This window comes from Tursiops truncatus, chromosome 5, assembly GCF_011762595.2.
Source record: "Tursiops truncatus isolate mTurTru1 chromosome 5, mTurTru1.mat.Y, whole genome shotgun sequence".
Classification (NCBI taxonomy): Eukaryota; Metazoa; Chordata; class Mammalia; order Artiodactyla; family Delphinidae; genus Tursiops; species Tursiops truncatus.
Genome location: NC_047038.1, coordinates 89,344,915 through 89,369,193, shown reverse-complemented (window position 1 = coordinate 89,369,193; position 24,279 = coordinate 89,344,915). Strand labels below are relative to the sequence as shown.

The following is a 24,279-nucleotide window of genomic DNA, read 5'->3' as shown; positions in this document are numbered from 1 at the left end:
CTAGCACCTATAGGTAGAAGAGTGTTAACATGTGTAAGCTGAACAATAAATAACTAAATGATGTGTCCCTTCCTGTCTTAACTTCCACAGATAAGGCTCTATTTAACTGGGACATTAATCCATCATCTTATTAAGCTACTGCTACTGAAGATCTACTATTTTCTGCTCTGTGAAGCATTGCTATATTTTGTTTGCTCATAAACTATTTCTTAACTTTCAAATGGCATGCTCAGTTCCTATATCCCAAGATTTGATATTTTTCCTCCCAGACTTAAGAGCCCAATTTTTTAAAGTGCACTCAAATATAGGCCTCTTCATCCCATCAACTATTTTATTTCATTTTCTCTGGTCTTTCTTGATGGAGAGTGATTAGAAATGATACTTTATTTTCAAGATTAAAAGTTCTATGATAGGGCTTCCCTGGTGGTGCAGTGGTTAAGAGTCCACCTGCCAGTGCAGGGGACATGGGTTCGAGCCCTGGTCTGGGAGATCCCACACGCCGCGGAACAACTAAGCTCATGCACCACAACTACTGAGCCTGCGCTCTAGAGCCTGCAAGCCATAACTACTGAAGCCTGCATGCCTAGAGTTCATGCTCTGCAACAAGAGAAGCCACCACAATGAGAAGCCCGCACACTGCAACGAAGAGTAGCCCCTGCTCTCCGCAACTAGAGAAAGCCCATGTGCAGCAAGGAAGACCCAAAGCAGCCAAAAATAAATAAATAAAATAAATAAATTTATTTTAAAAAAAAGTTCTGATAGGTGGTCTATAAATTGGCTTAAATATTTATTAAATGAACATGAAAAATTTAGTCAATAAGCAAAAATACTTACGCATTTTGGAATTGATACTCTCCAAGTTTTTCAAAAAGTTCACAGTTTTGTTTAATTAAATTCTTAGGCTCCTCCACAAGAGGCCGAAGTTTCTCAAACTGAAAAATAAAAGAATAGTGTTTACAACATTCTCCCTGAGGACCAGATGCAGGTTGTGTTTCATCCTTCTAGGCATAATGAGATCCTTCCTCCTTTCTGCCCAAAGCCATGAAAATAGATTTTTGATGTCAAATCTATTATAATATGTCCAAACTGTTTATTTGATGAGACCGTATGAGATAAGTGATTAAGAACATTCAGACTCTGGAGTGCAACTGCGGATGTTTGAGCCAGGTCAACCTGACTCATGTTCTAGTTGTGCAACTTTACTTCCCATCTCAAAGCTTTAGAACCCTCATTTCTAAGATGGAGATGAACATGGTACTCACCTCAGAGAATTGCTCTTGTAGACTACCTGAGCTAATGAAATTAAAACATAGCCTGGAATATAGTAAAAACTCAGTAAATGATGGCTATGATTGTAAGTATCATCATTATTAAGCCATCTCTCCAGTTGGACCCTGAGCTTTCTGAGATAAGAGATTTTACCTTGGTCATCAGTTCCTGTGTGGCACTTGGCATATAACCAGTTTCTTGGTAGAGGAAAAAAATGACTTTCCTCTAATTCTTAAGTTTGAGCACAACTATATGTGCTAGGAGTACTAAATATCTCAAACATGATAAAATTCTATTTTAGCATAGCTAAATATGCTAAATATTCTCAAAACAGATTTCCTCTCCGCACTTAATTTCTTGTAAAACCATTCTTAAACTGTCTCAAAAAAGGATTTGAAAATATTCTAAAGTACTAGATTTCACAATCTTTCTTATGATACTAATTCTTGATACTTAATAAAATTGGAATCAGGTTAACTTTCTTTATATCTAAGTTAAATCTCTTAACATTTAAATTTACTTTATTTTGTTCTCAGGAGTGTAAAAAGGAGAAAAAGCATGGTCAAGATTTTGTGAAATTAGGGCTTCCCTGATGGCGTAGTGGTTGAGAGTCCGCCTGCCGATGCAGGGCACACGGGTTCGTGCCCCGAAGAAAGATCCCACATGCCGCGGAGCGGCTGGGCCCGTGAGCCATGGCCGCTGAGCCTGCGCGTCCGGAGCCTGTGCTCCGCAATGGGAGAGGCCACAACAGTTAGAGGCCAGCGTACCGCAAAAAAAAAAAAAAAAAAAAAAAAAAAAAAAGATTTTGTGGAATTAGAGATTGCTCTCTTTGATCTTTCTATTTAAGGCTATTATTCCTATAATGTTTAAAAGCACAGAGTTGAAACCATCTTAAGAAAAAATCTAAATTGCACTACGTAACATTCTTGCGTTATTTTTCTTTCCTGTTATTAGAATCATCAGTTAAAGAGCTATATATTTTTTTCCTTCCAGAAACCTACCACTGTGGCATAGCATGCAGGAGGATCATCTTTGGCGCAGCAATCCTCCAGTGTGGCTTCATATCCCTTGGCAATTCTCAGCAGCAATGAGACAGAGTACTCAGGATGCCTTCTCGCATAGTCATACAAAAACCTAATTAAGATGACAATAAAATAGATTTAGTTGGACAAATGAGCAAGACAAGCTACATAATTGGGACTTCCCTGGTGGCCCAGTGGCTAAGTCTCCGCACTCCCAATGCAGGGGGCCTGGGTTCGATCCCTGGTCAGGGAACTAGATCCCATATGCATGCTGCAACTAAGAGCCAGTGCAGACAAATAAATAAGTAAATAAAACATCAAAAAAAACCACCCCATAATTAACCACAAAATTAACTCATATCATAAAGGTCTGAATTTGACTAAACGCCATGCAGTAAAGCTTAGTGGCTAAGGACTTGGGAGTTCAGAGTTAAAGCTATCAAATCCTGGCTCTGCCACTTATTTTATTATATCACCTTAGGCAACTTATTAAAACTATCAAGACTTTGTTTCCTCCTCTGTGGAATGGGGATAATAATAGTACCTATCTCATAAGGTAAACTGTAGGAAATAGATGATGTAATCTATGTGAAACACATGTGGTCTGGCACATATTAAATGTCTGAGGAATGACACCCGTTACTATTAGGTATAATTTGTTTGATTCGGACTATACCTCAAAAAGGTTCTGATAGATTAATAGAGATATTTTCTTAATTTTTTTCCTCTCTGTATGAGTAAATTCTTAATGGTTACATAATTTTATGAAATATTATTTAATGCACAGAATACTATAATAATTGAGCAATAAAAATGCAAAGTTTATCACTACACTTACTGACTTTATATAATCATCGATTTTGTCATTTAATTGCTGTCATTTAACGCTGCCTTGCCATGCTACCAGACTTCTGGTCTTTTTAACCAAATATAAAGCACCTGGTAACATTCTACTTCTCTTTATAGTTCTTTGCTGACATCAGATATATCAATAGATAGGTAGATAGATAGATATAGAGACATAAAGATGTATTACATATATTCACAGATATATAAGTTTAAGAAATATTCTTTGAATGAATGCATGAATGGATAATATGTATATAATTTATGTATACACAAAATATTTCTACAGGTATTTCCAGAAATATTCCTAAGGACTAAGGAATGAAATGGGGGTGTAAAAATGAACTTTTATTATTACTTTGTACTCTTCTCTATTAATTGAGCATCTGCTATATGCATGTATAATTTTACAACAATTTTTAAAATTAATTTTTTCCAAAAATGTTTAAAGACTGGGAGAAGAAAGAATAAAGAAACATTGTAGGCAACATGAAGATTGTAGCAATTCCAAAGGAAAGCCTAGAATAATTTCCTAAATTCTGAGACCATATAAAACTATGAAAGATCATTCCTTATCCACTTACGTGCCCAGGAAGACATCTTTTGCTTCATTATAGTTTTTGCAAACTTCCTTATCTTCAGCAAAATCAGCAGCTAATAGGGACAGGTTTTCAGGCAACTCATCTTTTTCCACCTCTGAAATGCAGTGGGATTTTTCCAACAGAGGCTTATGACAGCACTTCTGCAGTTTACTGGAGATTGTAGCTTGATTTTCACATATATACTTGGCAAGATCCGCCTACAAGCAAGTTGATGGAAACTGTTCAACGTAAATTGACTTTGCTGTGCTTCCTCCCTAGACTTTTACTATGTTGGCAGAACAAGTTCATTTTATTCTAAGACCATACATATACCAACCTGCGTTCTGTGAATATTTTCAGTCTGTGCTGCTAAGTCTAGAGACACAGATAGAACTACTAAAACATTTCCACTTGATTTGAAAAAAACTAGTCAGTAATAAGGTCTCATATCTGTTATTTATTAATTTTATATTTCTACTGTTAAAGCATTTAAATTTTAAACTAAAACTCAGTACTGTTTTGCCAAATACTCCCCACAAATTAAGTGCAGGCATCTTGAAACCAAAAAACTAAAGTGTTACAGATTTTTGAAAAATTAGTCAAGATCACAGTCACAGACCCTACTTACACATGTAAAATATCTGCCTTAAATTTTCCAGAAAGTGTACTAAGAGATTTGTATTCTGGTATTTGGTCATATTTTTCAGTTTGAGAAAAAGATATGCTAAATATTTGTATTTTTAACACGGACAGTTGAGAGAATATAGAGCAAAAAGTTACATAATTTCCAAAGGTCTCTTCAGATTCTAGCCTTTCTCCACCTCCTTAAAAAATCTTCTTACAAATCTACCTTTGTAACTGTCTTACTTCAGTTTTAAGCTTTTGTTCTCAGAATATGAATGAAAGGGATTACAAATTACTGAGTGAGTTTATCAGATCACTTACTGAGTAGGAGAAAGAAAGAGAGAGAGAGAGGGGAAAGAAAGAAAGAAAGAAAGAAAGAGGAGAGAGAGAGAGAAGGAAAGGAAGGAAGGAAGGAAGGAAGGAAGGAAGGAAGGAAGGAAGGAAGGAAGGAAGGAGAGAGAAACAAAGAAGGAAAGAACCGCAAGGCAAGGCAAGTATTGAGCAGATTAGAGCATAGAAAACTATCTCAAACCACTCTCAGTTGTTCTGATGCTAAACAAATTGATTCTACCAACTTAAGCAAGTAAGTTACCAAAAGGTATACTGAGGATTCTTTACCCTGTCATCTGCACATTCAAGCAGGTCACCATGGCAGCATTCCTTGTGGACTTTCGTAAGATCTGTCACTATCTTGGAAACCTCTGCAAAATCAGCCTTGGGAAATTTTTGGCTCAGGCGAGCTACTGACCTAAAGAAGAAAATTCTCCCATCAGAATATTAACAGGCAACATTTTATATCAAAGTACTAGGAAAATACTACGTATAACAAGAAAATTTAGGATAAAATAACATAGAGAAATAATTTGTAAGATTTATTAGTTCTTATTTTAATGCTAATTCTGAACCAAATTGTTCTCTTAGGGCAAAATGTTTCCTTAGGGCCTACTTATCCATTGTAGGAGTGTGTATGGTTGTTAGAAGTCCAGCAATTCATGAAAGCAGAAATCAAAGAGGGATTCTAAAAATGGCAACATGCTGAGAGGCATCAGGTTTGGAGCCCAGAGCTGACTTCCAGATCTGGCTTTATAGCTTATTGACAGTGTGACCCTAGGCAAGTTACTTAGCCTTTCTGAACTTCAGTCTCTACAGAGTCACAACAACATGCTAAACCAAAGGATCGTTGTGAGGATTAAATTAGATAATACATATGAAAGCATTTTATGAACTGGGAAGTGCCATACAAATTCCAGTTATCCTTTTTTTTATTAACTAAAACACATTCTTCCTGACTTCCACAGGTCTCTGAGAAAAGAAATTTCATAACTTTTACAAAATTAGAGAGTTTTGATTCAGCATATTCTTACCAAGAAATTGATTCAGCATAATCTCTCAGCTCACTGACAAGATGTAAAAGGCTAACATCCACAAGCTTTCCCAAATCATTTCGGAGTTGCCTAAATCTGATAAAAGACACTTCTTCCCCCAAACTAATCATAGCCTGTTTAACTATGTATCATTTCATGTTGAGGTTGTTTCGTTTATTGATTTGGTTGCTTTTGGTGGTATAGATGGTAGGGATGACAGGCAAAGATAGTTCGTTCAAGTGCCAGTTTCTAGAGAGTTTGCAAAATATCTATTTTCATTTTATTTCCTGTTCGTGTTGACTAGAAGGGAGGGATTGGTGACGGGGGTGTGAGAGATGGAGAAGGGGAGTTCCTTGGCTCAGATACTGAAGGATGATGCTTCTAGAGCTAGCTAATAATATAAAAACAGAGGCCCAGGAAAAAACAAGACATTAAGCGCAGAACTGGTGCTACAAGAAAGTGAGAAGAAAACCTGATGGCTGAAATTAATTATCAGAACATAAAAAGACAAGCAGACACTTCAGATAATTGGGTGGAGGGGAGATAAAATTAAATAAAAGACCCTGACTACAGCTTTATAAAAACAGTGGACCATTATACTAAGATCACAGTCATTATAAATACATGGGAGTTTAAACACCTGTCCTAGAAGAACAAAAAAGTCCTCTAGATTCTTTGACTACTTAGAAAAGATATGATAAAAAAATAATGACAAATTGTTACTGATGCTCTGGTTTTCACCTCTGTCAAATTTCTACCTTTTAGACAACCAAAAAGATATATGCAAAAGCACTGCGTAAAATGACATGCAAGTGTACAGTTTTGTCAACTGAACCATCATCATTTATATCATTATAAAAATGCAAACTAAGTTTAACATACCATGCTTTTAGAGCTCTTTCTCCGAATTTTTGGATACTGGTACACTTGAGTCTCTGTCTGGCAGACGAAGCCAGTACTTCTTCTCTCAAAGTTTCAATCTGCAAAAACAAACAATTTTGGAAAAATTAGAAAAGAAAAATTTTACGCAGACCACCCCTTCATAAGCTCAGATGAGACTATGCCAAATTGAATTTTAAAGAGAGAATTTACTCCTAAATTCCCAAGTATCGCTATTGGCAAATAACTATTTTGTTCTGTAGGAAGAGGAAAAGTCAGTCTGCTCATAGTGGAAACTTCCAGGTAGTTAAGAACCAGCATGGAGCCATTGTTAGGGAAAAGGGAACGGAAAGGAAAAGTGGAAGGACAGAGTACGCTAATATCCCAGGGAACAGAACTTTGCTGACTTCTTAATTTTGCATATAACCCCTTTCAATGCCTCCTCCACCAACTCTCATAACATCAATAAACTCCCTATAAAAGAGAATGCAGTGTAAATATTCATGGAATGAATGAATAAACCCAGGCTTCTAGATGCAGTTAAATTCTCCCCTACTTTCAGTTCCCTTCCGAATAAAAAAGTCTCATGAAAAGAGAAACAAAAACTGTGTTCCCTTGCTGTGTAATTTTAAACATGATTTTCCGTATTTCACTACAGCAACTTGCACTATTAAAAGAGGCAGGATATTTAGACACATACACAGCGATTCCCTCTACCAGATCCACTTAGGCAAATCTTAGAAGGAGGAAGGTGGAAGACATAGGCCTTCAAAAAAGGTGAAAGATCTTTGAGGGGGAAAAGACGGAGGAAGGCTTTTCTGACCACGTAAAGAAGTTTCTATTGGAGGATTAGGTTTCCGAAATCTAACCATAAGATGTCCCCAAACTGAGATTTGATTATGAATTGATTCTTCTATTCTTCTTCTGGGGAATACCTTTGGTATCAGGCAGGCACCTTTATCAGCAGCTTGGCAGCATTCTCCAAAAACTCCTTTATATTGATGAGCAAAGTAAAGGAGTTCTGGGGCATAAAAGTAGGGGTGTCTTCTGGCAATTTCATATAGGTATCTAAATTTTTAAACAAAAAACAGACAGCCATTTTTCTATAGCAGACAGTATTGCAGGAAGACTTGTAATCTACATTCTCCCCAGAACCTCCAAAATCTGAAGACATCTAATTTACCAGTTAAGCTCAATTTGCACATAATGAACTTGCTTTTGTCACTCTTTGAGTCAGTGAAAATGTTAAACTCATACATATATATACATATAAATATACACACATGCATAAATTAGTTAAATATCAGTGATATGTTATTGACTAAAATGAACTAAATTCTGAGAATACTAAATATATATATATCTTTATAATATTTTAATACATGTCATCTTCAAATATTTTCATACAGATCGTATCCTGTTTTGATGAACTCCAAAAGATCTTTGATCGACTTTTTCAACGTGTAGAATTTTGTAGTATCATATATTATTTCTTTGAAAATTGTCATTAGAACAGAAGCTTCAAGTCTTAATGTTGATAATATTTTTCAAAATAGTAATTGTTATAATGAGTCTTGACCTATTCCATAATTTTTAATTTTGAAGCTTAAAAATCTGATTACTTACTTTCCCCAAAACTTCTGTTCGTTTTCCTTAAACTCGGTACAGAAAGTCTCAGGGTCTGGTTTCAACTTAGGGAGGTCTGGATTATCATCTTTGTGTTTCAGGAGGCATTCATTTCTCTCAGGATCTTGTTTCCCACAGCAGTCGGCCATTTCACCATAGGTTTCACGAAGGGATGCAACTGCACACAGTTTATCTCCAAAGAGAGTGTGCTAAGTGAAAGAGAGCAGGTGTCAAATTGCTGGGCAGACTTTTGTTTTCCTTATACCCAAAGAATAGTATAACGAATTAATATCTTGGTAAGCCTTGGTTAGTAAATCATATAAAAATCCACATTTTTCTCAGATTTAGAGACCTTCCCTTGATTTGACCATCTAGGGTCAAATCTAGGGAAATCATGTATGATTTCCATAAGAATTAACTGTCACACTATCACTTATAGTGGATAAAACAGAAGGGCAAAAAGGCAATGACCTTAATGAATGAGCATAACTCCTATTTCCACCTGAGGCTAAAGGCTAGGAGAACAATCATTATAATAAAAACTCAAGGAAAAATATCCTCTAAGTAGCAAGTGAATTCACATTAGGGAGGGAAGTGTTCATATAGTTTCTCATTTGATCTGCTCCTTTTTGAGAGGTTCAACTTTTTAGTAGATACCATTCAAAACTGAGGAGTAACATAATCCACCATGCATTAGTTGTTATTGTATTAAAATATAGATTTTTTTTGTTCTAGAAATATTTGCCTCAATGCATATTCCATTAAATGAATCCTTTCTGTCCCCATTAATTTTTATTATGAAAGTAATTAAAACTTTAGGGAAAATATGCTGCTCAAGACAGAATTTATTAATTTTTTAAAAAAGACATGTTTTTAAAATTCATATTTAGAGCAATATTATTGTGTGTAGCTAAAGAACTGATTCTGCCTTGAGGCAGAAGTACATATAGAGAAAAATAAGAGGAAGAAAGGCTTTAGTGATAAATAAAAAACTGCCTTGTCCCCAGAAAGGTATATATAGATTAAGTGGTGAGAGAAACATAAAGCTATCCTTATATTAAAGACCTATCTGAAAATATCACAAGTTCAAAGTTCTGATTTTTTATTGTATGTAAAAATATGAATATCCCTAAAATGAGGAATACATAGCTGTACTATTATTTCACCCGGGTAACAAAGTTAGCACAGAGATCAGGTGAGTACTTTCTGAAGATAAAAACTATACTATCATTATTAGCCTCTATGAAAAGAAATCTAACTTCAAATTTTAAAAAGAAACTTCTACAAATAAAAAATTTCCATTTAAAAACACTATGACTCTTGTGTGTGGTTTCAACAAAGAAATGTTTTTAAAATTGTGGGTATACTAGAATATATCTATCATTGAAGAAACAGTGGCTATACCCACTTTTGAGCGTTGCTTACAAATACGGTCGTTTAGTAATAATTGAGAAAACTAAAGTGGTATTTGTTTTCTTTGTAAACATTCAAGATTACGTAAAGGAAGAAGAAATACTATTCAAAATCAGAATATACTTACAAGTGACTTGTCACAATTTGCAGCTGACTCATCAGCAACGCATGTTTTTGCAAAGTCAGTTATTTCATTCACTAATTTTACATGCTCATCAAACGGGCTCTGCTGAAGATACTGAGAAAAGGCGATCAGCACCCTGAAACGAAGGACATAGAAAAATGTAGCATAATAAAATTTTAATATACAGTAGGTTGCTATGCTAGAAAACAAAGTGTGTCTGTATATGTTCTATATTTTACACATCTTTCTTACTATTATCCAGAAAGCCTGTTCACATCAGCTATTATCTGAGGCCTAACCAGGTATGTGTGGCTTTCTAAGCAAAGATGATTATATTTCCACCACGTATAAAAATATCTGTGTGCATGTCAGTAGATGCATACACATAGAGCAAGCAAGCAAAATGTATTCTAAATAGACCTAATTGTTAAGACTGGGGCATTACATAGGCCTTTTGACTATTTAAAACAAAAAACAAAAACCTCACACATATCTCATTTAATCAGGCTGTAGAATAAGGTAGACCTTGAAAAATAAACTATTTTCTCAACTTTTACTAGATTAAAAAATATTAAAATCATCTCAAGAAACCACAGAACGATTTGCTAGGTAAAAGAATTTAGTAAGCAAGTTGTGAAAGGAACTTTCCACCATGCAGGTTATATAAGAGTTCCAGGGCTACACTGTCCAAATAGTTGCCATTAGCCATAAGTGACGATATATATTTAAATAAATTAAAATTAAATACTGTTTAAATTTTTGATCCACAGATGCACTTGTCATATTTAAAGTACTCAATAGCCACATGTGGCCAATGGCAGCTATATTGGACTACACTGATATAGAATATTTGCATTAATGCAGAAATCCTGTTGGACAGTACTGTTCTAGAATCTTTGATGACAGTGGAATATAAGGACTTCAAAATTATAACCAGTACCATTAGAAACGTTAAATGTTCATTCTTAAATATTTTAACTTACAGGCCTTTGAAATTTTCTTCTCCCAAATCATTAAACCGATGAGCAATCTCACTCTTGTCTGGAGGAAAAAAAGGGAAAAAAAGATTTGCTTTAACTTCTAAAGAAACAACTGGTTAAGATATTATTTTTTATGTTTCTCTCCATTTGACTTAGGTATTCATTTGCTCCAAGATATTGAGCTCTGACTCCCAACAGAAAATCTTAGGATGATGGTGAACTATTTCTTCTGCATTTAAGCAGAAGAGTTATTTAATCTCAAATGATACTATTTGAAAAATCATTAAATATTTATAGCTTTATATTCAAACCTGGATAAGATCTAATGCCTCTGCAGTGTCTATTAACAGCCACTGAGAGGACAGTCTGAAATGAAAAATATAAATACAAGTTCTATTTATAAGATTAAAAACACAGGTTTTATATTTTTCTGTATAAATTAAGGTACAGTGGATAGACCTTTGGGAATCTGGAGTTTTGAATTCTATCTTCAACTATATTCTGTGAAGTTTAATTCACTCTGCCTAAGTTCCCTCATGTGCAATAGCAAATAACAGTTACTAAACAATTCTCACTATTCGTTTCACCTAGGATGTTAGAAATGTAAGATAACTTCTTAAGGGTTCACAAATACAAAATATCATAACAGTCTAGAAAATAAATGCTAAAGGAAAACTTACTTCATTAAAGATTCAAGGTTTACTGAAACCTTCTTTTACTAGGAAAATAAAATAAAAGTTGAACAGTAGAAAAATAGAATTCTTACGTGTATCTCGACGAAACACACCCCTGGAATAAGCAGAGCTGAAGAGAAAGATAAGGGAAATAAAAGTCACCCACTTCATTGTGCCAAAGCCTTGTGGGGTTGATAGAAGAGAAAAGGTAGGATGAATAGAGGGAGATCAGCGCTAATATACTTCTTTAGCCAATAATTGTAGATTATTAACTAGACTCATCTTTGTATTTCATTGGCTCACAACTGATTACAAAAGTAATAGTATTCTTGCCAAAAAAATTGTTTGACTAAATCCGTTGCGTATGTTTGCGATCTGGAACTGTTTTCTCCACAAGACCTTGTCAATTCATTAGTTATGTAAAACACCTTATCAAATTTTACATAAGAGTTTAAACAATTTGTACGATTACCGTGTTCTCTGTGATTTACCATTTGAACATTTGAGTTTTCAGTATTTGCAAAAATTTAACCAAACCAATAACTTAGCTTGGAAATAACATATACTAAAAGAGCTAAGCTCTGCATTGATTCTATTACTAATTCAAACTGTACTTTTATTGATAAATAATGAAAAATGTACACATACACACACACATTTGAGAACTAAGGAAAAGCCATAGCAACAATAATAACTGAAATGGATACTCAAAAGTCCTACATTTTCATCTCAGCTCTGGCCCACATGTGGTTCAGGCCCTAGAGCAAAGTATTAGAGGCAATGTGGGTGTCTCTCATGAAATAGACATGGGGAAGAAAATGGACACAATGGCAGTAATGATGATCTTTGCCATCATAACATACACAGGACAGGCTGAGCCTGATTACACCTTTAGTGGTTATAAGAATACTAGATCTTCTTTACTAGGCATCATATTTTTTCCATCCCTATTTCACGCTTTTTTCCTTTCTCTCTTTTAATAAAAAGAGAAGTCACATGCTCTTTTTTAATGTTATTTTAAATTTCAAAATAAATTTAACTTCATGTCTAAAAACAAAGCAAAACAAAGATAAGTTTTTTAAAATGTTTTTTCAAACTTCCTTTCTTATTCTCCCCACCCAAGATTCTGATCTCTACCTCTGAATGACTATTCTCTCTCTGCCCTTTTGCTCTAAAAGATGAACCATGCATTTCAATCAGTGGGAAAATTGACCCTCTCTGATACTACAGAACAATAATTAGTACCAAGCCAGTCATTTCATTTAATTAAATAACCGAGTCAATTAAAACTGTCAGTCATTTTGCCCTATGGCACATATAGACTCAGAGACTAGTAAATACTCGAGAAGAATTATTTTTCCTATTCAGTTATATGGTGAAAGAAACACACTTTCTATGATCTTATTTTATTTTATTTCATTTTCAGGGTACTAATTAAATAATCAAGCACAGAAGAGGAGATAATAGAAAAACAGGTGATAGATTTTTAGATAGGTGACCGAGATAGGTAATATACATACAGATGATAGCTAGCTAGCTAGAGCTGATAAGAGTTTTTTTAATGGCTCGAGGGAGTCCGAATAAGGGAGCCAGACTTGTCTTTCCAGGCATAGATGAACAGAAGTAAACGAATATCTGCCTATGGAATTATTTCCATTGGAGAAAACCATTTCTTTGAAGCCTGATATTGTATACTGTAAAAGAATGAAGGAAACTGTGCTGATTTTCTGAATAAAAAAATAATTCCTTTTTGGGTAAATGAAGTCAACTTTTCTTTTAGCCTCCAAGAAAAAGTAGGCACTTTTATTTGAAGTCAGTATTCAACCCTGGCCTTTTCCTTAAAATGAGTCTTCTGGGAAAGCTTGATCAAACACACAATCCTTATCATTGGACTTAATTGTATGACTAATTCACAAAATCAGGCCTTTAGCATTCACACATATACTTTGTGCATATTTTTTTATTTAAAAAATGAAGAGAATAATATTAGTTTTTCCACCTATTTTGCACTGTAATATTATACAGTACTATAATAGTAATATAGAAAACCAAAGGAAATCAAATTCATTATGATTCTAGAAACCTAAAATTGATATTCCTATATTTAATGAAGATTGCATAATTTTCAAATATAAAACTGAAACACCTGAAAGAACCTTACTAAGAGTATCAGTAATGCATTTTCCATATGTGTATCCTTTTTAAAGTCTAGCAGATGGTTGAGAAATTAAAATATTTAATTCTTAACACTATCTGTTCAAAATTTATCTTAATTAATAAGTATCCCTTGAATATTTGCATTTTGGGGGTTCCCAAAGTAAGGATACCTACAGTTTTCTTCGATTAATTCTGCATGCACATTATAAACTGAAAGAAAAATGAAACTACATAATTGTTGGTTATTTCTAAATATTCTCTTCTTCAAGCTTTTAAAGTCATATTTAGTTAATCATCAAAGGAGTCTGGCATGGGAGTAAATGCAAATATTTAAACCAAGAGTTAAAAATACATCTTACAGATTCTAGTTTCTTTTTATGGAAAAAGTTTAAAGAGAGAGTGGTTAAGATGATTACTTCATATGCAAAGGTTAATAACGTACTGATCATTTAGAAGAGAAAAAAAATACCTCAGTTGAAATATAACTGGGAATTAAACCTGAGCCTTTATCCCTTTCGTCCTTTATTTGTGCATTCATTTTGACAGGATAGAAAAGGCACAGTTTTGAAGCAAATGAAATCTTTCTTGAGACCAGTCCCCTACTTCTTTGCCCTGCTAATCATAACCTTAAACCTACAGCCTCCTACCACACTCTGAATTCCTGAAGTTTCTCACCAAGTCATCCAAACCAGCTTTCCTTCCAACTGTCCATCTTCTTGGTCCAGCCCTTATGCCATCTCTTTCTGTGATAGATTATTACTTCTGGGTTGTCTTCTCTTAGAAAAAAAGTGAAACATATGCATTAAAATGTGACAACAATGTCGGATAATAGCCTCAGTATTTTAATAGAGACTTTCTAGAAACACTTAACCCAAAGTCATTCCAAAATAAGGGAAATTTGGATCTTTTTGGAGAGAAATTCAAGAACAAAAAAATCTCTTCTTAGCATTTTTCCTATGATACTATGGACATATGTGTGGATAGGTAGGGTAGATCCTACCTATCATGAAGGCTCTGGACTGCTTTCTAAAAAATACGAAGGGTAGAAAAGTAAAAGACCATTAAGCATCAAACTAACTAATTGAAACATGGTAAGCAATTTAATTTCTTGTTCACTTGTGAAGATATATTTCCCATTAATAAATAAGAAAATAAATTGTCCAAATTGTATGAACTTATATAGGCATCTAATGCAAACAAAAAATTGTAATGTAATCCAAATATCAATTGTCCCCTCATGTCCCTCCATAAACAGTTGCATTAGTGAGAAAATTCTTTGCTGAAAATTTCATAGGAAACAAAGAAAAGAAAGTTCACATTATGAAAACCACACTAGATCACCATTGTTGGCTTGTCCCATCCCTTAAGTCCTCTCTCCAAAGCTCCCATGGCAGGAGGGTCCCTTTTCCACCTTTCTTCATGTTACTCTGGGCCTCTAGAAATTACATGTACCTTCTCTCAGATTTCCTAACCATTTACTTCAAACTTCTCAACTCTTTACTATGCAGTTTAATTCAGCTCAGTGTCAATTTCTAGCTCCAAACTTGAACACGCAGATCTAGTTATATCTTTATGCTATATGGGTCAAGTTGAATTAAATCATCTTTAAGGACCCTTCTACCTTGAACATTCTGTGATTTCATATTCCCAATGAAACAGTCATAGCATGAGAAAAGGGTCTGACTGTTAGAATGAATATAACAAATTAGGAAATTGGGATACAAATCTGAGAATTGGTCCATTGCTAAGCTGCCCAGTGGCTCATCAGGCATTACTCTCTATCCAATTCAGGTTAACATTTTTAAGAAATGAAAAGATCATTTAACTTGTCTAAATTATGGAAATAAAATGACACTTTCTCATATCTTTCTAGCATTTTTCCAATCCAAGAAAAATATAGCTAATGCTTGAAATCCATGTTTATCCATTCTTTGTATAAGTTAACAACAAATAGTCTATAAACATAGAAATTGAAATTAATACTAGTGACTCCTATCTCATGATAGTAGCTACAGATGGACATCAAACAGAAATTAATACATTGCTGAGAGCTTAATAGTGCTTAGTCTCTTCATATTCTATATATTTTTTCAAATATAATTCAAGAGACTTACTACCTAAAAAGGAGATTAGTTTAAAGGTACAAAATGGAACTATTTTTAACCTCTTGTAAAACAATAAAGGTTGTGTAGCTAAAATATTCTTATGTTAAAATGTCAGTGGATCAAGTTCAGGAAGTTTTCATTAAAGGATAAAAATTGTTTTTCCTTCATGTCTTCTAAAGCTTAAAATTAATCAAATGTTTTGTAATCTTACAGTGCTGGACTTTAGCTGAAACTTCTCTGGCTGGCCACCCAACTGAGCCATGAAATTTAAGTCTTGAAATTCTCGTTACCTTTTTAAGCATCCGTATATTGGTTAACATCAAGAAATGAATTATTTGATCCAAAAAAACTTGTAACTTTTAAGAAATATATCAAATAAATAATTGGCCTAATCTCTTTTAAAGAGAAATTCATCTCTAGCCTAATTATAATAAACTATACAATGTAAATATTTTGAAAATGATTTTAAATATAATTATTGCACATATAAGCAATGAATTGTTCAAAATTAGTTTTTCGTGATATAGACATTGAAAAGAACAAAATTCTTTTATTAGAATAGTATTTATAGGTTTGAAGTTTCTGTTTGCAAAAATAGCTATTTGATAATAATATGTTGCTATAAAAATATGCATTCAAATAGCATAAAGAAGTAATTTCAGTAACGTATGATGTTGACAATGGCAATTTCTTTCCAAAATACTTTTGATTCACAGTTGTGAGATGCAGTATATTTAATACGTGTAGCTTAATTATTAGATTAAATATATACAATTACTATTTTAATTTTTATATTTATATTAGATATTCATTCATTCATTAAAATTATATAAATTGGCCTCTCAGCATTTAATGTCTTGAAGGCAAATGCTGTTATTGATGAGTTCAAATTTCTCTTTGTTATTACATGGAAAATTGGCAAAAATTGCACATCGAGAAGCATGGTATCTAAAAGCAAACATTGTCCTAGCATCAACAAACCCATTATTTATTTAGGAACACCAGTGTTCTTGCTGACAGGGCACAATTCTGAAAATAATGTTTCAGACTTATTTTATTACTTATTATTTTAAGCAGTACCACCTAGTCTTTCATTCATGTGAAAGAAATGTATCAAATGCTCACTAAATGCTCAAAATGTATTGAATGCTCACTAAATGCCACGCATTTCCTAGGCTATGAGGATACAAAAGATTAATAAGATACAGTCCCTGACTTTGAAGTTCTTGAAGACCTCCCTAGGTCTTGAAGCCCACAGTTTAATAGGGAAGATAGAACCAAAGAAAGATAATTACACTGCAACATGCTGTGCATGTAGAACACAAAGTACTCCTGAGGTACTAAAGAAGTATCAGAGGAGAAGCTCTAAATTTAAGGGCAATCCTGTCCATAAATAAGAGGTGTGGGCTCTAACCTCTTCAGGTAACTATGCAACTCAACAGATTGCAAAGCTTCAAATTTGCATTCTCTGGGTTCAATTTTGTCATGAAGGAACTTTGCCTGAAGAAATGGAATGAGTAGGTAGAGGGCTGAGGGAAGTAAGGAGGGTAAGAATATGTGTAATTTCTAAATGTTTGATAAAATACCAAAATGCAGAAAGCAAAGAGTTAGACCTGAATTTAAAAGACAATGAAATTTCCCGTAGGAGTAAGAAAGAAAAGAAAGGCAGGCTGGCAATCAGAAAAATAAAGCAGAATTTTCAATTATTTGGATTTGCAGGCAAAGCTAAGGATGAGATTGGTCATTTTAATATTATAAACCCCAAAGAAATGTATTGTTCTGGTAGAAAGCTACAAAACTTCTATGGGGAAATAATTCATCTAAGATGACTGACAAAGTCAGTAGACCACCCAAATATTTAGTGATAAAACAGTGTTCTTGATTCAAGCCATATTTATTTAATAATACCATGTGCCTGGAAGTCTGAGAGAGCTTTCCCAGGGATGTGAGTTTTAAACTGAGAGTTTTTTAAATGGGCATAAAGAAAGATGAAAGAAAATAGCCTTCCAGGCACAGGGGACAAAATATGCTTGAGAAAAGAAAGAGCATGAAAGAAACTGAGAAAGGCTAGAGTTGAGGGGAAGCACAATGTGAGATGAGATATGAGAGTAGATGGTTTGTATGTCATCTTAGCTACAGTAGTATATTTGGTTTTCATCCTAAAAGCATTGAGAAGTTGAGTGATTTTATTAGCCCAATGATATAATCTGATTTATGCTTCAGAAAATTACCCTGGTTGCAGTGTAGGGAAGAGACTAGAGAAGGCAAGAGTATATCTATGAAGACTAGTCAGGGGATTAATGCAATAGTCCCAGCAACAGATGGTGAGATCTTGGCCTATAGCAGTGGTATAGAAATGGAGAGAAACGGACAGATTGAAGAGATATTTAGGAGCAGTACTTGTCTTGGACCCAAAAAAGAGACCGCCTTCTATAAAATCCATGCTTTAGAAGGCCTCCTCCGGCTTCTTCCAGCTATGTTCTGCCCCAGCTATGTTCTGCTTCCAGCTATGCTCTGCTCACAAAACCGAGGGTATGTCTTCCTCCTATTCTAGACCATGATTCAGGCACCCTAACCCTGGAACTCCCAGTCCAAACAGCTCTGAACCTCTTCTAGGGCCAGAGAGTTCCCTTACATGAGTATATCTTTCCACGGGCAGACCATATTACTGATGTATTTACTCCTAGGTCTGAGAAATGGCCAAGAGGCAGCTTTTGAAGGTGGTATATAATAAGTTGGGATATAATAAGTGGAATTTCCACATGTACATAAATAACGTCCCTTCACAGTATAGGATAAAGCCAGGGATAGGCAGAAAAGAGAGGTGGGCGAGGGGTGGGGGGTGGTTCTCTCCAGCACAAAACTCCAAGGAGAAAAAATCAGCAGGACTGGATGGATTGAAAATGGTTGGTAAGAAAAGTAGAGGTGTCATGATGATTTCTAGCTTTCTGCCTTGTACAATTCAATGGTTGTGGCATGACTCACAGGTCTAAGGAGCACTGGACAAACACCAGAACTATGTAGGAGTATCATTAGTATGATTTGGACATGTTTGATTTCAGGTATGTTTGAGACATCTAAGAAGAGATGTCAGGGGCTTCCCTGGTGGTGCAGTGGTTGAGAGCCCGCCTGCCGATGCAGGGGACACGGGTTCATGCCCCGGTCCGGGAAGATCCCACATGCCGCGGAGCGGCTGGGCCCGTGAGCCATGGCCGCTGAGCCTGCGCATCTGGAGCCTCTGCTCCGCAACGGGAGAGGCCACAACAGCGAGAGGCCCGCGTACCGCAAAAAAAAAAAAAAAAAAAGAAGAGATGTCAAAGACAAGAAAAAGAAATATAAGGAATCCAAATTGGAAAGTAAGAAGTAAAGCTGTCATGGTTTGCAGACAACAGGATACTATACATAGAAAATCCTTAAAATGCTACCAAAAAAACTACTAGAGCTCAACAATCAATTTGGTAAAGTTGCAGAATACAAGATTAATATACAGATATCTGTTGCATTTCTATAAACTAACAATGAACTACCAGAAAGAGAAATTAAGGAAACAATCACATTTACAATTGCATCAAAAAGAATAAAATACTTAGGAATAAAGTTACCTAAGGAGGTGAAAGACCTGTGCTTGGAAAACTGTAAGACACTGATGAAAGAAATTGAAGATGACACAAACAGATGGAAACATATACCACGTTCACAGATTGGAAGACTTAATATTGTTAAAATGATCATACTACTCAATGCAATCTACAGACAATGCAATCCTTACCAAAATACCAATGGCATTTTTCACAAAACTGGAACAAATAATTTTAAAATTCGTATGGAACCACAAAAGACCCCGAATAGCCAAAACAATCTTGAGAAAGATGAACAGAGCTGGAAGAATCACACTCCTAGACTTCAGACTATACTACAAAGCTACAGTAATCAAAACAGCATGGTACTGGCACAAAAACAGACACACAGATCAATGAAACAGAGTAGAGAGCGCAGGAATAAACCCATGCACTCATGGTCAATTAATCTATGACAAAGGAGGCAAGAATATACAGTGGAGAAAAGACAGTCTCTTCAATAAGTGGTATTGGGAAAACTGAACAGCTGCATGTAAAAGAATGAAATAAGAACATCATCTAACATCATATACAAAAATAAACTCAAAATTGATTAAAACCTAAATGTAAGACCAGATACTATAAAACTCTTAGAGGAAAACATAGGCAGAACACCCTTTGACATAAATTTTAGCAATATTTTTTGAATCTGTCTCCTAAGGCAAAGAAAACAGAATCAAAAATAAAGAAGTGGGGCCTAATTAAGCTTAAAAGCTTTTGCACAGCAAAGGAAATTATCAATAAAACAAAAAGACAACCTACTGAGCGGGAGAAAATACTTGCAAGTGATATGACCAATGAGGGATTAATATCCAAAGTATATAAATAGCTCATACAACTCAATATCAAAAAAAAACCCAATTAAAAATGGGCAAAATATCTGAATAGACATTTTTCCAAAGAATACATACAGATGGGCAATAGGCACATGAAAAGATGCTCAACATCATCAATCATCAGGGAAATGCAAATCAAAACCACAGTGAGATATTACGTCACACCTGTCAGAACAGATGTCATCAAAAAGACCACAAAAAACAAATGTTGGCAAGAATGTGGAGAAAAGGGAATACTTGTACATTGTTGGCTACACATTGTTGGGTGCAGCTACTGAAAAACATTATGGAAGTTTTTCAAAAAACTAAAAATAGAACTACGATGATCCAGCAATTCCACTCCTGTGTGTCTATCCAATAAAAAAAAAAAAATTAAAGAAAACCACTAATGTGAAAAGGTACATGCACCTCAATGTTCAGAGCAGCATTATTTACAATTGCCAAGATATGGAAGCAACCTAAGAGTCCATCAACAGATGAATTAATAAAGAAGATATGGTATACATATACAATGTAATATTACTCAGCCATAAAAAAAATTTTGCCATTTGCAGCAACATGGATAGACCTGGAGGGTATTATGCTTAGTGAAATAAGTCAGACAGAGAAAGACAAATACTGTATGCTATCACTTATATGTGTAATCTAAAAAATAAAACAAACTAGTGAATATAACAAAAAAAGAAACTGACAAATATAGAGAACAAACTAATGGTTACCAGTGGCAGGAGGGAAGAGAGGAGGGACAAGATAGGGATAGGGAATTAAGAGGTACAAACTACTATGTAATAAAATAAATAAGCTATAAGGACATATTGTACAGCACAGGGAATATAGTCAATATTTTATAGTAACTATAAATGGAGTACAACTTTTTAAAATTGTGAATCACTATGTTGTACACCTGAAACTTGTATAATATTGTAAATCAACTATACCTCAATAAATAAAAATATATTAAAAATTAAAAGAACACAGAAAAAAAAAAAAGAGATGTCAAGCAATAGTTATAGAGTTTAGAGGGCAGAGGCAAGGCCTAAGCTTGGAATATTATTTGTGAGTCACAAAGCAGTACAAGATTGAGATAGGCTAGGAAGAGAGTAACATGAGACAAGGAGAGGCCCATTATGGAGTGGAAAGATCAAAGATCAAATAACAGGTGGCCAGAGAAGAGGAAACAAGTCAAGGCATTGCTATACCAGGGAATGTAAGGGAACAGAATGTTTACTAAAGAGTTACAAATGTTACTGACAGGGATAGTAAACAAGAATTGAAATAATATCTATTGCAAGAGCATTACCAATGTCCTTAATAGAGCTGTTTGATGGAATGATGAGCCCCAAAACCACACTGGAGTGGCTGGAAAGGTAGATGGGAGGAGAGGAATAAATAACTACAGTATAGATAACTCTTCCAAGAAATCTGGATGTTAAGGGGGGCAATTGGAGAAGGTTGAGGGTGAAAGAAAATTTTCACTGATGAGCATTTGGAAGCCAATGACAAGGGTTTTACTGATTGTGGCTTTTATTTACTCTGTAAGGAAGGGATTGCTAAGAATGAATGGCTTGGAATTGAATATTTGAGGGAAATTGAGAAGTTGAAGTAGTCATTAAAAAAAGAGGGCATGCACTAAACAGAGAGACGTATTACATGGGGCTAAATTGAAAAGTAAGAAAGTGTATTTGTGGCACTCATCTCCCTCTGCAACCCCTCACTAGGGCTCATGATAAACCCTCTCTCCCATTCCACAGCCCTCTGCACATCTCAAATGCATGTCTTAGATGCACCCCAGCATTACTGTTCTCTTAGGTTCACCAAGCCCCCCACTGGCACCCCACCTCTACTCTGTGTGCCTTCTCTCTAATGGACACCCCGTGCCAAAACTATCATTTCTGATTTTGTAGGCAAATTCAGGTGGGTGTTAAAGATCAACAATCTTAGTAAACTATAACTCCACAAAATCTAGAAGTCTCTCCTTTATCTCAACCCCATGCTCCCAATTTCCTCAGCACTCTATTTCCTCCACAAAACCACCCCTAAACTTCTTTGAAACAAAGGCATTTTAGAAGTACTGCTGTTCTGTTGGTTAATTCCTGAGTGGAATCTCAGATAGGCAACCAAGTGAAGAGCAGAACCTGAGGCAGAGGTTCCATGGTTCTTCAACTCTCACCATGTAGGTCCTATCCCACTAGGACAGAGGTTAATTGACCCTTGTAAATAGCCTGTAAGGCCTGAACTTTGGTGCTTGAACTTTGGAATATCTATTTGGTTGTTCAGAAACTTATTTTTCCCTTTTTCTTTTTTGGATCATTAAGGTTGTTAGATCAGTGTTTCCTTACAATTGAAATGCTGCAATTTATATCCTACATGCCCAGTATAATATATAATAAGGTCTTTGAAGGGACACCCCATGTATTATTATGTTCACTATATCTAACACCTGATCCAGTGCATACTTTGGATATGGAAGCCATTCAAAACTTTCACTGACTGTCAGTTTAACTTGACTGAGCAAGAGTCAATTGCACTCCTGTGGTAAGAGGCCATGAACAACTTGATATTGATACCGTATGTCCTCCCACATTTTGTGTTTCTCATTGGAATGCAATCCGGGAATTAGTTTGGTTACAGGGATAAAATGGAGGCAAACATGTTAGCAAATGCTGACTTACTTCAATCCTGGCCAACTAGAAAAGCTAACACATTCTTGCCATTAGGCATATGGAGATGTATTTACATAGCCTGATGATATATCCCATTGGTCCAGCAGCCACATTCACTGTCCAGAGTGTTGCTCAATTCTTAACCTGTTGCCGTATGGCTGACACTTCTTTGTACTCCCCACCCAAATCCAAGTCCCAAGCCAATACTAATTCCCATTTATAATCTTTTGTGTGCAGTTTAGGTGAGTAAACAAAAGGGGTGCTAGAAAAGTTCAAATATGAAACTCTTTCCAATTATTCAACCACCTTGTTACGCAAGACCACCTGTAGAGAACTTGCTCAAGGCTACTTACTACACTGGTGCTATTGCTTCTTCATTAGCCATATTAAACTGATAGCTACAATAACCTAAATCAGTCCATTCAGAGGTTGTTCTTTGGTTCATTTTGACTATACCTTAAAATTGTGAGCACATTTCTGGGAAATATCAAATATGGAATGTGTCTGCAAGGATGAGGAGAAGAAGGTATGAGTAATATTCCTTTACTCAGTAGGAAAAATCTGGTGTAGTCAGACATTAATACAGATATCCTTTTTTTAAATTAAAAAATATTTTTATAGCAAAAAAAAGATTAGATTGCATGGTATTTCTAATATTCTTTGCTATCCACACACTGGGGTACATCTAACCAACTTGTGCATATGTTGGAGTCTCTCCATCTGTAGCCATGATCATCTAAGAAGGATTTCTATACCCTGTGAACTTGAAATTATTTTCTAATGCCTGACGGCACAATCCAAAATCTATATTAGCTTCCTCCTTATTGCCAAAAGGCTCTACAACCCATCAACTAAAATAAGATTCTTATTTTCAACTATCTTTAGAACAGTTTTTCAAACAGGGTCACAAAATAAATTTCGTGCCATGACCAATATTTTTTAGTAAAATAAAATGAACAGAAATGATCAGGGTGAATTACATAGAGTAGGATAAATATCATTTTGTGAAATGTTTGCTATATATGTCATTAGTTCATTATGTAAAATGCATTTCTTACTACAGTCACTGTAAAAACACTTGAAGATCTATTCCTCTCCTTAAAATCCACTTGACATAAGCTCAGTGTGTATGTTCAAAATCAATTTGTCATCTTCCCACCACAACCCTCATTTAATTTTCTTCCAAATTTACCCACTTGACTTATTATTCCCTAATTCTCCATGTCACTCATTTTTATAACTTTATAGTAATTTTAATGCCTCCTTCTCCTTAACCTCAAATATCCAATCTGTCCCTAAATAGTTCTGATCCATTCTTTAAAATCTCACATTTATCCTTATCCCCCAAACACTGACACAACTCTGGTTCAGGCTTTCACCAAACATGCCAGAGTTATTATAATAAACTCTTAATTAATGTTCATACCTGGAGTCCTTATATGCTCTGATTAATCCTAAAACTTTTCTCTCCTTAAAGTCTTTTTACATTACATTGCATT

General features: G+C 34.9%; 1 protein-coding gene across 10 annotated transcripts in view; it reads right to left on the bottom strand.

Annotated features, from left to right (window-relative positions):
- The window catches only part of ALB (albumin), a 144,006-nt gene that overhangs the window by 5,331 nt on the left and 114,396 nt on the right, over window positions 1–24,279 (bottom strand). For 7 of the 10 annotated variants that reach the window (XM_073805328.1, XM_019932710.3, XM_019932706.3 and 4 more), the window contains 11 exons: window positions 14,235–14,335; window positions 11,495–11,532; window positions 10,732–10,789; window positions 9,752–9,884; window positions 8,212–8,420; window positions 7,521–7,653; window positions 6,589–6,686; window positions 4,961–5,090; window positions 3,722–3,936; window positions 2,271–2,403; window positions 835–932 (listed from right to left, as the gene is read on the bottom strand). In XM_073805328.1, the coding sequence (XP_073661429.1) occupies window positions 835–932; window positions 2,271–2,403; window positions 3,722–3,936; window positions 4,961–5,090; window positions 6,589–6,686; window positions 7,521–7,653; window positions 8,212–8,420; window positions 9,752–9,884; window positions 10,732–10,789; window positions 11,495–11,532; window positions 14,235–14,242 (1,253 nt within the window). In that variant the 5' untranslated portion in view covers window positions 14,243–14,335. Of the gene's footprint in view, window positions 1–834; window positions 933–2,270; window positions 2,404–3,721; window positions 3,937–4,960; window positions 5,091–6,588; window positions 6,687–7,520; window positions 7,654–8,211; window positions 8,421–9,751; window positions 9,885–10,731; window positions 10,790–11,494; window positions 11,816–14,234; window positions 14,336–24,279 lie in introns of those variants that run through there. The other 3 variants (XM_073805331.1, XM_019932712.3, XM_004322034.4) reach the window with 2 other exon arrangements.